The sequence below is a fragment of the Delphinapterus leucas genome, chromosome 20 (assembly GCF_059928025.1).
Source record: "Delphinapterus leucas isolate spDelLeu-1000000601 "Yukka" chromosome 20, BTC_Dleu_Yukka2, whole genome shotgun sequence".
NCBI lineage: Eukaryota > Metazoa > Chordata > Mammalia > Artiodactyla > Monodontidae > Delphinapterus > Delphinapterus leucas.
The window spans coordinates 4878889-4895312 of NC_143148.1; the positions used below are offsets into that span (position 1 = coordinate 4878889).

The 16424-nt window shown below is 39.2% G+C and overlaps 1 protein-coding gene across 1 annotated transcript; it reads right to left on the reverse strand.

The window, feature by feature from the left end:
* Positions 1 to 3506: 3506 nt before the first annotated feature.
* Positions 3507 to 16393, reverse strand: LOC111180498 (vomeronasal type-1 receptor 4). The gene has a single exon (XM_089902112.1). It carries the CDS (start codon positions 9293 to 9295, stop codon positions 8408 to 8410), a length of 888 nt encoding a protein of 295 aa, XP_089758238.1. The 5' UTR covers positions 9296 to 16393; the 3' UTR covers positions 3507 to 8407.
* Positions 16394 to 16424: the final 31 nt, after the last annotated feature.

The following is a 16424-nucleotide window of genomic DNA, read 5'->3' on the forward strand; positions in this document are numbered from 1 at the left end:
GAGTGGAGCCTGAGTTCCACATTTTTAACAAGCTCACTTTTAACTAGTAATGCCAATGTCTCTGGTCCATGTACCACATATTTTGATACCATAACAGTAGAACAGCATGGTAACAATCTATGGTTAACTTTGAACTTAAAGTGTTTAATGGATTTTGCAGGTCTAATAGAATAGTAAGCATACCAGCAACAATTGTTTTTCAATATTTATGATATATAATATAGCTTTCTACCTTTTTTTAAACATATTATTGAATGCACCACATAAATAATTGAAGAAACATAATGTTACTCTTCCTTTTTTTGAGAATATTTTGTCAAACATTCATAAAATGGTAGAGCTTCGGTTTCACTCCAGTTTACTTGAACTAGAATTCATCTAAAAAGAACACAGACAAATACACAGACAATCCTACTCAAAGTTTATAGCAGTTTCCATAACTGGGAAGAGCAACAGAAACAATAAAAATGGATCAGATAATGTTAACATATCGTGCACAGAGTTATACATAAAAAGAGCAACTTTGTACATATTTAAAGTGATACAGTATGTGGAGTCCAAACTACAACACAAATGAATATGTCTACACAACAGAAACAGACTCACAGACACAGAGAACAGACTTGTGGTTGCCAATGGGGAGGGGATTTGGGGGAGGGAGTTTGGGATTAGCAGATGCAAACTAGTGTATATAGGATGGATAAACAACAAGGTCCTACTGTAGAGCACAGGGAACTGCATTCAATATCCTGTGATAAATCATAATGGAAAAGAATATGAACAAGAATATATATATGTATAAATGAGTCACTTTGCTATACTGCAGAAATTAACACAATATTGTAAATCAACTATACTTCAATAAAATTTAAAAACATAAAAGTGATAGAGAAGAAAATATACATGTCAACGAAATCAAAATTTTTACTTAGATAAATCTTATAAATCTGTGGAGGATAATCTTTGTATTTTTTTATTTTTATTTTTTTTGCAGTACGCGGGCCTCTCACTGCTGTGGCCTCTCCCGTTGCGGAGCACAGGCTCCGGACGCGCAGGCTCAGCGGCCACGGCTCATGGGCCCAGCCGCTCCGCGGCATGTGGAATCTTCCCGGACCGGGGCACAAACCCGCGTCCCCTGCATCGTCAGGTGGACTCGCAACCACTGCGCCACCAGGGAAGCCCAATCTTTGTATTTTTAAAATACACTAGGGTGCAAACATACATAGTGATATAAAATAAATTAGAGCTATTGGTTTAAATCTTTTCGTTCCTTTAAGATCTTTATAGTTTGTGCTGAGCTATATATTAGAAATTTGACACCATTAATGTAATATGATGCTTGGAAACTTTCTGGAGAATGCAAAGGAGTGATTAAAAAAAAAAAGAGTATGTCGGCGATATGAGTGTGGAGTATAATGGAAACTGTCAAAACCTTGACTGATGAAAAGGCTTGACGAAAACCTTCACTTAAGGGCTTCCCTGCTGGCACAGTGGTTGAGAGTCCGCCTGCCGATGGAGGGGACACGGGTTCGTGCCCCGGTCCGGGAAGATCCCACATGCCACGGAGCGGCTGGGCCCGTGAGCCATGGCCGCTGAGCCTGCGCGTCCCACATGCCGCGGAGCGGCTGGGCCCGCGAGCCATGGCCGCTGAGCCTGCGCGTCCGGAGCCTGTGCTCCGTAACGGGAGAGGCCACAACAGTGAGAGGTCCGTGTATCGCAAAACAACAACAACAACAAAAAAAACCTTCACTTACAAAACCCAGTATCTCTAATAAGTAAAGTTGAATTTTTATATTTCAAAGCCAACTGCAAACAAAGAGAAACTAAAAAGAAATGGAGTTTCTACATTAACTGGAATGGTTTATACATTTCCCTCATTAAATCTTTCCAAGACTGTTATTAAGGCTAAAAAAAGTTTGAACTTCATAGTGCAGGAAATTGGCAGAAAGTACCTGAATCAGTGAACCTCAGGTGTAATGGGATAAATTGGTATCAGGTGACTGAAGCACGCAGCAGGACACATTATCACTGCTTAGGTATTTTGGGCAAAAATAAGGAAATCAGAATCTACCAGGGGAAAATATGAGTTTTATGCAAATTCCAATCCATATATACCTCCCTTGTTCCGTATCCCTAACAGTGCATTTAAATAGTAAGTTTTTCTTACAAATAGTCTGTTTTCTTCAGAACTTTCTGAGGAATTCTGGACCATTAAAGTCAACCTGTTTATACGTGCATTTCCTTAATCCTGTTCTAAAGAGCTGATGTTGCATCCATATATCAACTAAACACTTCACTCTTCCCTTCTTCACTAAGATCCCCAGATCCAACCCCACCCCAGTGGGAAGCTTGGCTATCAATGCCTTCCCGTGTTGATCTCTCACAAAGAGCTCTCAGTAGCTGAAAGTCATTAATTCTTGGTGAGAATTCTTCAGGCTCTGCAGGGAGCCTTGATGCAGACACCTGAGAAAAGGCTCTGGGATATGAGGGAGAAGTATTCTAAAGCACTGATTTTGACTATAATAAAAGGAAAAAAAATTAAGTAGTTGAAAATAACCACACTAGGCAACATCAGAAGTAGAGAATTAAAGGTTTGTAAGTTCTTAGCCCATGATATTTCAGGAGGAAAAGCAGACACAGCCTCTGATATAGGACTGGATATTTACCTGAGAAACTGCCGTTTCCTCCTCTTTCTCCTCCTGTGCTGGGTCCTTTTCTCATCAATATTATGTTGAGGAATCACACCAGCATCTTGAGAATATACCTTCAGTGGTGTCAGCACAGCTCCTTCACCTGCTCCCAGCACAGCCACAGGCGGAAGGACCTTGAAATGCTGAAAAAGCCAACCTCTCCTGTCCTTTGTCTCAGGAGAGACTGGGGAACAATCAGCTACTACAAGGAAAACAAACTGAGGTTTTTCTTTGTTGTCTACAGTGTTCTCTCCTCATACAGACAACCAAAAATTCTTCTAACACAGAATATGTGGGCTGCACTGACATTCCCTTTCCAACCCCCCGTACAGGCGACCCCGCTGCCTCTCCCAGGACTGAAGCTTTGTCTGAACTCTCACAAATGTAGCGGTGAGCTGACGTATTTCACCCAGGCCTCACCTTAGAATCACCTGGAGCACGTAATACAAACAACACTGACGCTCCCACAGCACCAATAGCCAGACGCTGTGGGGAGGGCACAGGTGATGTGATTTATTTATATTGGTCATGTGATCCCACTGGGAAACCAGATGAGAGTCACTTAGCTAAACGTTTTCTCTGAAGCTTTAAAGTGAATACAAATCCTTTGGGGCTCAGCTCCCCAATCTAAGAAGTTATGAATCAGCAGGTTTGAGGTGAACCCATGAAATGACATGTTTAACAAGTTCTCTGCTGGTGCTGATGTTACTGCCTACAAGACCTGTTTTCCATAGCACTGAGCTATAGCGATATCACACACAGCACACCTGAGACCTCTGAGTAGGGTGAGCAATTTGGGGCTGTAACTTCTAGAAGCACTGGCTCTCAGCCTGATATCCTGGGGATGGGGCTCTTTTTGTTATGGGCATGGCCCTGTCCCAGCCTAGTTCATATGCCCTTGGGGAAGGGGAGGTGAGTGATTGACAGGAATCACATGATGGCATTGGGATTGTGTGAGACTTGTTCTCAGAATTCTCTCAAAAGTTACCCTGAGTCCTTAGGTCCTTTCACCCCCTCCTCTCCCTGGGGCCACATGCATTCACAAAATGATTTGCAGCGACCTCCTGTCTGTAGGTGAGAGAGCCTCCATCTTCAGAGAGGAGGTGCATGAAGGTTTTTACATCACAGCTTTCTTTGAAAATAAACCAAAGGCAGCAATGGAGGATGGATTAAAATGTATGTTGGAAAGGGACAAAAGCCTTTGGAAATGATGTCATAAATGTGTACTTGATGATACACAAAGGAAGTAATGATCAATATTAAGTAATAATGCACATTATAACTGAATTAACAGATGATTTTTTTTGGTGTTTTTGCCCTATTGTATGTGTGTTTCTATGTTTTAAGAATTGTATGGCTATAGTTTGTTCTCTCCCCACTCCTTACATAATACTTATATTTTATCACATCTATATAGTGCATTAATTGAGATAAAAATAAAAAAAGGGAAACATGTCCATTTTCTAAATATTATTTGAGAGCATTAAATATTTTGAAATATCATATTAAGTGTGTATGCACCCATACCAATGTTTTTTTTTAAGTTTAAACAGTTTTGGTTTTTTTAAAGAGTAATTTTATTTCTTGGGCTTTTTTTTTTTTTTTTACATCTTTATTGGAGTATAATTGCTTTACAATGGTGTGTTAGTTTCCGCTTTATAACAAAGTGAATCAGTTATACATATACATATGTTCCCATATCTCTTCCCTCTTGGGTCTCCCTCCCTCCCACCCTCCCTATCCCACCCCTCCAGACAATCACAAAGCACTGAGCTGATCTCCCTGTGCTATGCGGCTGCTTCCCACTAGCTATCTACCTTACGTTTGGTAGTGTATATATGTCCATGACTCTCTCTCGCTTTGTCACAGCTTACCCTTCCCCCTCCCCATATCCTCAAGTCCATTCTCTAGTAGGTCTGTGTCTTTATTCCTGTCTTATCCCTAGGTTCTTCATGACATTTTTTTCTTAAATTCCATATATATATGTTAGCATACAGTATTTGTCTTTCTCTTTCTGACTTACTTCACTCTGTATGACAGACTCTAGGTCTATCCACCTCATTACAGATAGCTCAATTTCATTTCTTTTTATGGCTGAGTAATATTCCATTGTATATATGTACCACATCTTCTTTATCCATTCATCCGATGATGGACACCCAGGTTGTTTCCATCTCTGGGCTATTGTAAATAGAGCTGCAATGAACATCTTGGTACATGACTCTTTTTGAATTATGGTTTTCTCAGGGTATATGCCCAGTAGTGGGATTGCTGGGTCATATGGTAGTTCTATTTGTAGTTTTTTAAGGAACCTCCATACTGTTCTCCATAGTGGCTGAACCAATTCACATTCCCACCCGCAGTGCAAGAGTGTTCCCTTTTCTCTACACCCTCTCCAGCATTTATTGTTTCCAGATTTTTTGATGATGGCCATTCTGACTGGTGTGAGGTGATACCTCATTGTAGTTTTGATTTGCATTTCTCTAATAATTAGTGATGTTGAGCATCTTTTCATGTGCTGCTTTTCATGTGCTTCTTCTATGTCTTCTTTGGGGAAACGTCTATTTACGACTTCTGCCCATTTTTGGATTGGGTTGTTTGGTTTTTTTGATATTGAGCTGCATGAGCTGCTTGTATATTTTGGAGATTAATCCTTTGTCAGTTGCTTTGTTTGCAAACATTTTCTCCCATTCTGAGGGTTGTGTTTTCGTCTTGTTTGTGGTTTCCTTTGCTGTGCAAAAGCTTTTAAGTTTCATTAGGTCCCGGTTGTTTATTTTTGTTTTTATTTCCATTACTCTGGGAGGCGGGTCAAAAAAAATCTTGCTGCGATTTATGTCAAAGAGTGTTCTGCCTATGTTTTCCTCTAAGAGTTTTATAGTGTCTGGCCTTGTATTCAGGTCTTTAATCCATTTTGAGTTTACAAACACTGAAACTTTTAATGTCTTACACCTGTGTCTTTAGCAAATATATTGTTAAAATCATATATTATGTAGTCTTTTCGGATTGGCTTCTCTCACTTAGTAATATGTGTTTAAGGATCTTCCATATATTTTCATGCCTTGATGCTTACTCATTTTAGCACTGAATAGTATTCCATTCCCAGTATGTACCAGAGTATATTTATCAATTCACTCACTGAAGGACACCCTGATTGCTTTCAAGTTTTGAATAAAGGTGCTATAAATATCCATGTACAGGTTTCTGTGGAAGTAAATATTCTATTCCTTTCAGTAAATACCAATGAGCAAGCCTGATGGACTGCATGGTATGGGGATGTTTATTATTGTAGAAACTGGCAATCTGTCTTCCAAAGTAGCTGTACAATTTTGCATTTCCACTCACAATGAATGAGATTTCCTATTGCTCCACATCCACCACAGCATTTGTTATTGACCCTGTTCAAATTTTGGTCATTCTAAGGGGTATTTAGTGTTATATCATTGAATTTTTAATTTGTATTTCACTGATGACATGTGATGTGGTTCATCTTTCCACTTGGCTTATATGCCAAGTGTCTATCTTCTTTGGTGAGGTATTTGTTAAGTTTGTTGACCCATTTTTAATCCAGTTGCTAGTTTTCTTATTTTTTTCTTCCAATCTATCTTGTATCCAATCTGTATTCATTTTACTTCCTATTCTTGTCTAATTGCATTAACATGGACTTCTTATACAATATTGAAAAGAAATAGTGAAAGGAGACAACCTTGCTTCGTACCTGAACTTAGTGAGAAAGCTTCTTATCAAGTGTGATGTAAGCTGTAAGGTTTTTTGTAGATTTTCCTTATTAACATGAGGAAGCTTCTTTCTATCCCCAGTTTACACAGAGTTTTTATCAAGAATGGTGTTGAAGTTTGTCAAAATTTTCTTCTGCATATTGATATTATCATATATTTTTTCATCATTAGTGTGTTGATGACATGGATACAAGTACTTAATTTTGCAGTATTGAAGCAGCCTTGCCTGATTGGGATAAATCCCTTTTGGTCGATTGCACAATTCTTTTAAAACATTGTTGGATTCAACTCGCTAATATTTAATTGAAGATTTTTGCATCTTTGTTCCTGAGACATATTGGTCTGTTATTATGAATATTATTAATGTTTTTGTCTGGATTTGGATATTCTGGTTTGATGTAAGACATTTGGGGAAATTTTCAGTCATTACCATTTCAAATACTTTGTATTCCTTTCTCTCTTTATTCTCCTTCTCATATACCCATCGTACATATGACACACTGTTTTAATTGTTGCACAATCTTTTCATATTCTGTTCTGTTTTTCTTTTCCAGCCCATTTTCTCTTTTGCTTCAGTTTTGGAGGTTTTTACTACATCTTCAAGCACAGAGATATTTTTCCTCAGTTGTGTCCAGTCTACTAATAAGCCTCTCAAACACATTCTTTATTTCTGTTAGTTTTTTTCCTAATGTATAGCATTTCTTTTTGATTTTTATTAATTTTTTAATCTCTCTGCTTATATTGCCATCTAATCATTCATGCTGTTTATTTTATCCATTACAGCTCTTAGCATATCAATTGTAGTTGTTTAAAATTCCTGGCTATTTCCCCAATTTTTAATTCTACTTCTGTTTTTTTTTGTGGTACGCGGGCCTCTCACCGCTGCGGCTCCTCCTGTTGCGGAGCACAGGCTCCGGACGCACAGGCTCAGCGGCCATGGCTCACGGGCCCAGCTGCTCCGCGGCATGTGGGATCCTCCTGGACCGGGGCACAAACCTGTGTCCACCGCATCGGCAGGCGGACTCTCAACCACTGCACCACCAGGGAAGCCCATCAAATTACATGCAATTTCACCCCAGAAATCATGTATTTAAAAATTTTCAACACTCACCTGATGTCTTTAAAAAATTAGCAAAAGCATGTTTTGTGCTCTCTTTCAGCCACTCTAGATCTTACTGGCCAATTCCAAATGAAAATGTTTAAATGTGCATTCATAACATCACATTTCAAATGAGTGCAATCTCTTCAAAGATGAAATATAAGAAGTTCATATTTAGGCCCCCCCAAATCTTTACTCTCTGAATCTGAAATACCCTTCAGCTTAGCACCACACTGTTCACTCTTTTCTGGGATTTTTTTTCTTGAATGACCATCTTGGATGCTGTTTATGTCATGTAGCTTTTCCTACAGTTCCATGCATACTTTATTTCTAGGAAAATTATTATTCCAGATTGATAGTTACACACACAAACACTTCTCCTTAAGTCTCAACTCCTGCTTAATACTGCCTAGACTCTGAAGCTCTCTTACAAGCATTAATAAAATTTCATTTACATAAGTATTTATATGATAATTGCATAATAATGTATTTAAAATTGTATTATGATGTATTGCTTCTTCTTTTTTTTTTTTTCAGTACGCGAGCCTCTCACTGTTGTGGCCTCTCCCGTTGCGGAGCACAGGCTCCGGACACGCAGGCTCAGCGGCCATGGCTCACGGGCCCAGCCACCCCGCGGCATGTGGGATCTTCCCGGACTGGGGCACGAACCCGTGTCCCCTGCATTGGCAGGCGGACTCTCAACCACTGTGCCACCAGGGAAGCCCAATGTATTGCTTCTTTAGGAGCACAAACTTAACTGTTTTGTTCACCACCCTTGTAAGTGACTGTTTAATAATTGTACTTAGGACTCAAAGAGGGATGAATAAACAGCTGAACAAAGTGCAAATACAAGCAATTTACATATGTCTCATAAGACTAGGTGATTATTTAATCTTTATACAAGAAAAGAAGAGCCTGGATACTCTGAGGTCATGACTCATGAGAATATAGGGGCTTACAGTTGGGAAACATGCAGTAATCAGTGCAGCAGAGTTCACCAGCCACCTGCTGGGATTGTTAAAAAGAGCCAAACACATGTGAAAGATTGAAGAGAGAGTGTACAAAGACACAAAAGTGTTCACCAGGACAAGGATGCTTTGGGTGGCTCTAGATTCAGGGGAGGATCTTGGAGAGATATTGGTTGTATGAATGTATAGCACCCTTTGCTTGTGCCTAGGCAAGATGAAAACCATGGAGCCACAGGACCAGATCATGCGCACCAAACATGAAACATCAGGAAATAACAATAATCCTACATTCAGTAAGACTGTGATTCTGTTATGAATTAAAGCAGAACAGAATCCCAAATCTTTTTGCTTTGTGATGTTTTTGTTACTCCCATTATCTGTCACACACCTAGTAAATATAATATTTATCAACATGTGCAGAATCCAGCGGAGGAAAATAGAGGATTCAATGTATTTGGGAACTTTCATTTTAAGCTGTGCCCACCTGGAGTTCCTGGGACTGATGTTGATGGTCTGGCGGACACTCAAGAGGCAGATGTTGCCAATGGACACATACCTGGCCTCTCTGTGAATACAGTAAACAACTTTGCGTTCAACATCATTGAGAAAATGTTTCCACCCAAACGCTCCCATTGTCCTTGGGATTCCTGCAGAGAGCATGACCAAGGATTTGGCTATAAGCAGACGCTCAACACTCAGATCTGTGAATCTTAGGCTGTATCCAGTGAAGTGACAGAAGAGATAATGGTAAAGAAGAGAGAAATTTCCCAGGATTCCAAGTATATTCTGGGATAGGAAGATCATTTTACTGCAAAATCTCTGGCAACCATCCTGTCAGTTCTCTGTGAATGATATTTCCCTTCTGAGCTAGAGTTTCCTGAACAGAAAGATGAGGCATGTGTTACATGTGTTATATCAACTGAAATCCAATCTTCTCAACTTATTATTAGTTTCCACTGAGATAGATTACCTTAATGTTTTTCTTTTAATAAGAGGTTTCCAAGATTTTAATATATAAATTTTAAAGAGCTTTTATATGTCATATGATATCACTTATATGTGGAATCTAAAAAAAAAATGGTACAAATGAACCTATTTACAAAACTGAAATTGAGTCACACATGTAGAAAACAAACTTATGGTTACCAAGGGGGAAAGGGGGGAAGGATAAATTGGGAGATTGGGATTGACATATACATGTTACTGTATATAAAACAGATAACTAATAAAACTTACTGTATAGCACAGGGAACTCTACTCAATACTCTGTAATGACCTATATGGGCAAAGAATCTTAAAAAGAGTGGATATATGTATATGTATAACTGATTCACTTTGCTGTACAGCATAAACTAACACAACATTGTAAATCAACTATACTCAAATAAAAAAATTAATTTAAAATGAAAATAAAATAAAATAAAAGCAGAGAAAATCTGAAAAAAAAAAAAGAGCTCTACTGATGAGTGAATCACTGCTATGAAGGTCATATATGTACTTGGTAACTTCTTTATTTTTCCCAAACCTGTGAGAAGGAACTACTATTACTTTTATTCTCAAGAAGAGGAGAACTTAGGCACAGAGAAATTAAGTGATTGGACTAAATTTATACCATAGTTATAGGCAGGAAAGGACTTAAACTTAACTTGTCTGATAAAAACCTAGCACGTTTAATCACTATGACATACTGACAAATCCAGGTAGCTGTGTTCTCCTAATAGTTTAAATATATATTTAGCTGCTTTGATAATGTGTCGTAATATTTTAAGTCAGTGGTCATTTATTTTATAATTTTAGTTGTAACAAGTTTCCATTATGTGTAAAAATGTATTTCATAGACAAATAACAATTGTTCATAAAGATTTAGAGATCTTAACCAAATGTAAATTCTGGGATTTTTAAATACTACAGAAAGCTGCCACATGGCTAAGTTGGATTTAATAAATACAAGAGCGGCTCAGTGTCAGGACCACAATAGAAAGTGTCAACCGCTTTTGTGCCTGAACGAAATGTAATACCACCAAACACAGGAATTATCGATCATACTGTGCCATAAAGTAGTGGATATGAATCACTAATGTGTAATATAATCGCTAGTGTAGAATAATTTCTAATAATTTCTGATCATGTATCCACGAATATACTAATTCATGAGTAAAAGTATTAACAAGAAAGGTGGATTGTCTTATATTTTAACATTTAAGAAAGTATGCAAAATGGAATCTCCTCTAATGTGTAAAACTGTGCTTTTTATTAAGTTGGAATTAGACATTTTTAATCGACAGTAGAACATTTTTAAATAAGTGAAAGTATCACGATATATTTGTGTCTGACTGCGGCTATCTGAGACTCATCATAAATTTACATTTTTCTTATGTACTGATTCCTTTTCTTCAATAGGGAAAACAGACTCATCAAATTAAACAGACCAAAGACATTTTCAGGAGGTAACAATTACGGTCTCCATTAAGTACTTCATATACCCAAAGGAAACAGTTTTATACCAGGAAATGCCATTTCGATTCACCATTTCTGCACAGGCCTAAATAACTTGTAGATTCATCTTACTCTTTATGATAAGCAGAAGGTGTTATAGGCACGCACATCTTCAGTAATCCTGAAAATTTAATATATGGTTTCAGTAAACGAGGCTGAACTTCAGACTGCGTTCAAAACTATGGTTCTTCAGAAAATTAAAAGTCAAGCTGCATTATCACTTGGAATCAATGCTGGGAATCAAGGTTATTGTGGATTACACTAAATCATACTCCATAAGTCAGGAAACATTATGGATTGATGTTGGATCTATAATCCTGATCTCTCTTTACTAGTCCAGCTCAGAATCATTCCATCTTTCTGTGTGGCTTTGGCGCTGGACTAGATCTGAACCCTGAAGAATTCCTCTTTCTGAGATAATCACTTACCCCTGTTCCTGATACTGGCAGACTCTCCCTCTCAGACTGAAATAGAAAATTGTAACACGACTTCTTTCAGTTCCCAGGATGCTGTGCAATGCAGTGTGATGGTTTGAAAACCAGTACCTGTGTTACATGGGGGGCAGTCAGACCCCTAGATATGGGTTTACATTTCTGTGATCTCCCCTCCCCTCAGAACTGCATTTATCTTTTCACTTTTAGCTGCAGTGCGAAAGCAGGCTCAAGAGGATATGTGTGAAAAACTTAATTAACTTTTTAAAAGCTGTTAATTACCATTAAAACTACAATCAATTTGTCATTCCCAAGGAGACCATTGTAGTGCTTTGAGAAGCTTTTTCTTTCTTTTTTTTGGGGGGGGGAGAAGCTTTTTCTTTTATATGATCTGGGGAGGCTGACAGGTTCTCATATGGAATGAGCAGGAAATACTGAGTTGACTGGTGAGAGTCTGGCAGTGAAGCTCTTGTATCTTGCTGACTTCTCTGCTCCCCTGAGAAATTTTTCTACCCAACAGTGAGTTCTTTCCTAATCTTCAGACCCGCAAGAACAAGCATCAGTTAAGTATGAGCAGAGAAAAAGAACCAAAGTGCCTGAGAATTTCCAAGCCCTATAAGTAAAAGGAAGACCATGATGACAGCAATTTATATTATAAATTATTGCATATATTTGTCCAACTCAATGCCAATGAATTTGGAAGTCTAAGTGGTGATAAAGATGCTTTCTAGTAAAATGTATTTTGCCAATATGGACCCATTCTCAAGTAGTCTAAAGAGAAAAATATACATAGAAATATATAAATCTATAAGCCTCTCCCCCCAAAAAGCACCTCGATAGTAAGTTTTAACAGATGCTACTATTTAACTGTCACATAAGTCATTGCTACTTGCTCAGTTCAAGAATGTTGAATGGTTACTACCATCCTCTACAACATTTTTTCCCTGCATTTTCAGCAGAATTGATTGCTTTTGTAAATAAATAAATATACAACGTGAGTTCAACTAATCCTTTTTTCTGCATACAAGTCTACATTTTTTTTCTGGGTTTACTGTTCAAACCCTCCCAATTTCCAAGCCAGAAATAAGAGCAATAAGCTAGACTTCCCCAGTAACTACTACATCTATATACACACACACAGAGAGAATTTACGTTCATTTGTTATTGCTATAAAATCAGAGTGACTAAGATTGTTGTGGTCTGATAAAAGAAGAGGGATAAGCATGAGATGGAGGCTTGGAAGGTTAGTAGGTTGATTAGTAGTAAACCTACTAGTAGGTTTACACTCTCTTCTCCATCTTCCAAGTCTGTGTTGCTCTTTTTAATAATCCCAGTTGGTTACCAGTGAACATCTCTGCATTCGTTGCTGCATGTTTCCCAACTGTCAGTCCCTTTCTTCTCACAAGACATAACGTCAATGTAATACAGGCTCTGCTTTGCCTGTGTAAGGAATGCAAAAGCTCCTGATCTTATCAGAAAGAGATAAAGTTATGTTTTTGTACCATGTTCACTTGTGTATTCACTCATCCTCACGGAGCTGTAAGTGAAATTATGGAAGTCACATCACAAGGGAATGGTGCACAAGACATAAAATTCTGCCCCATAATAAACGATGAAAAGTAGTAGCAACTGTAAATGAAACATTATGTAATTATTATGTAATTACTTATACAATTGAATTGTATTAATGTTTGTAGTGGAGTAGTTCAGAGTCAATGAAATTTTAAAAAAACAGAAACAAAAAAACAGTAGAGCCTGACACAATCTGGACATCCTGAGGATGTCTTTGAGTGTGTAACTTTCAATTTCACATAATGAATTTATCCAGAAATTAACTAAACATGGAATTCCTGGAAAAGTTCCATGAAAAAAAAGAATAGCATGCAGGATGGTCATTAAGAAACTGAAGAGAAAAATGTTCTCAGGGAGTAATGAGGTACCATGGGGTGAAGATGGAATGGAAATCAGTTTCAGAGAGTAGGTATATTAGAAGCCAAGTTACGAAATTTGTATGTTTCATCGTTATAAAGATGGTGCTCATGTGAAGTATAATGATATATAGGAAGACAGCATATTTAATTTTTTTTCATGTAGCAATGGCCAGATTAAATGGAGTGGGGAAAAAGAGAGTATAAAGATGTTTTGGACAATTTTAAAAAAAGAAAAAAAAAAACCATGAGGTGAGTGAGAAAATTTAAAAAGACGTGATGTTTGGGATAAGATGGCATGGGTTTTGGCATCTGTAGAAGATAGATTTTCCTGTATAGTGTGAGGATGCCATCTGAGCGTATTGGAAAGAAAGCGATTTGAAGGAGTACTCTCATGTCAATTACATGAGGAATTAAGCGGAGGTTTTTACTAAACACACACAGTGGAGGAATACTTATTTGGGGAAGAAAGTCACGAATCCTTTTTGTTTCTGTGGAGTTGATGGCAGGTGGATTTCTGCAGGAGCAAAACAGTTGTCTCAAGTATAGGAAATATTTTAATATAGCTATCTCTGTAAAGTATTAAAGATACAATCAATTGAAAACAAAGAATGAGTTTGAAATAATGGATATTGATATGTTGAACCTTGTGGCCTGGAAATAGAGAAATACAAATTTTTAGCTGAGAAGAGGCACTTTGAAATATTTACCACATATTAGACCATAAACATACACACACACACACACACACACATATATAATGTTAGATTATGTTTGTTATTCATCAAGTAATAGTACTGGGAAATTGTACCTTAATAAATGTTGTAATAGTACCATTTAATTATACTGATGACCTACTGTAAAGTCTATTATATGGTCATGTTGTGTTTTTAATAGGTTAAAAAGCCATGACATATATTTTTCTTTTTTTTTTTTTTTTTTTGCTGTACTCGGGCCTCTCACTGTTGTGGCCTCTCCCGTTGCGGAGCACAGGCTCCGGACGCGCAGGGTCAGCGGCCAAGGCTCACGGGTCCAGCCGCTCCGTGGCACGAACCCATGTCCCCTGCATCGGCAGGCGGACTCTCAACCACTGCGCCACCAGGGAAGCCCTATATTTCTTTATTTTACTTTAATCCAAATGTTTTAACTAGATCTCTTGAAAAAAAAATCCAACTGGAGTCAAACCATGTTAGACCTGGAGGAAGGAGATGAGGATGGTGGAGGAGGAGGGTGCTGAGCTCACCTCCCCCTATGAACATATCAAAAATATTTTTACATCTACATGGGGAAAAATTCTCTTGCAAAACTAAGTGGAAACTGGTAAAAGGACTCCTGTACAACCAAGGCTGTAAAGAAAGATATACACAGAGTCACGCAGGAAGGGAGGTGAAGCAATCAGGGTGGGATCCACAGGGATATCACAAGCTTGGAGATCCTCCCTGGAGAGTAAGGGGTTCAAACCATATACTGGGCACCCTAGCCCTGGGGTCCAACCCCAGGAAGACAATTCCCCTTGGTTAGTTTGAAAACCAGCGGGACTTAAAGGAGGGCTGTAAGAAACAGATTCCGCTTGTGAAGACCACACGCATGCTCACTTACTCCCAGGAACAAGGTGGTGAAGGAAGCAGACTGAAACTGCCCGGGGCTCTGGCCAGTGTCCCGACTGCTCCAGTGAGTGCCCTGGCCCACACCAAGTGCCCGCCCCAGCCCCTCTAGCTCCAGCACAGCTCCCCACCAGGGAAGAGACTACCACTGCAGGGGAGTGTGCACTTGGGGAAGCAGGGGGGTGGTGAAGAGCAGGCTAGACCCGGCACTGCATCTGAACAGGGGGAGAGGGGAGAGCACTCATTACTGGTGCTCATGGAAGCGGCAGATGAGGAGTTGTCTGGAACTCTGACATGCCAGGAACATCCCAACACACTCCAGCCCACACCGGGCACCTGCTCTGACCCCTCTTGCTTCAGCACCGCTCCTTTTGGGTTGAAGGTGCTGTTGCCAGGAGGATGGAGGGCACACACTCAGAGGAAACAGAACCAGCTTGGGCCCTACCCTCAGGGCTTCTGCTCCAGCACCTTGGGACCCAACCCCACCCCTAATAGGGTGGTGATGGTCACTGAGCAGAGGGGAGGGCAAGTTCCTGCTCGCACCTGGCTCTGGCTCTATCTCCTCCATCTCCAGCAGCACCTCCCACCAAGGTGACAGCTGATAGCAACCCTGGGGAAGACGTGACCTGTGCTTACTTCAGATGCAGCTCTCCCACCAAAGCCACTGGGCACACGCAACCGCATAGAGATGCTCCCACATAAGGGAGGCTTACTGACTCACCTAATTTCATTGAGACAGAGAAAGTTAACCAAAATGAGAAGACAGAGGAATTTGTTTCAAATGAAAGAAAAAGAAAAAAAATAACTGAAAAGACAACTTATAAAAGAGAGATACACAATTTACCAGATAAAGAGTTCAAAGCATTAGTAACAAGAATGCTAATGGAACTTGAGGGGAAAAATAGATGAACACAGTGAGAATTTTAACAAGGAACAAAAAACATAATAAAAAATCAGTCAGAGTTGAAGAATACAATAACTGAAATGAAAACCTCAATAGAAGGAATTAACAGCAGACTAGGTGATACAGAAGAAAGTATAAGTAATCCGGAAGACAGAATAATGGTAATCATCTAATCATAACATCAAAAAGAAAAACAATTTTTTAAAAAATGAGGACAGTTTAAGAGACCTCTGGGACAACATCAAGTGTACTAACATTCCCACTATAGGGGTCCCAGAAGGAGAAGTGATAAAAAGGTTAAAAATGTATTTGATGGGGGCTTCCCTGGTGGTGCAGTGGTTGGGAATCCACCTGCTTATGAAGGGGACATGGGTTCGAGCCCTGATCCAGGAAGATCCCACGTGCTGTGGAGCAACTAAGTCCATGCGCCACAACTACTGAGCCTGTGCTCTAAAGCCCACGAGCCACAACTACCAAAGCCTGCACATCTACAGCCTGTGCTTCCACAAGAGAAGCCACCACAATGAGAAGCCTGTGCACCACAAGGAAGAGTAGCCCCCCACCTTGCCA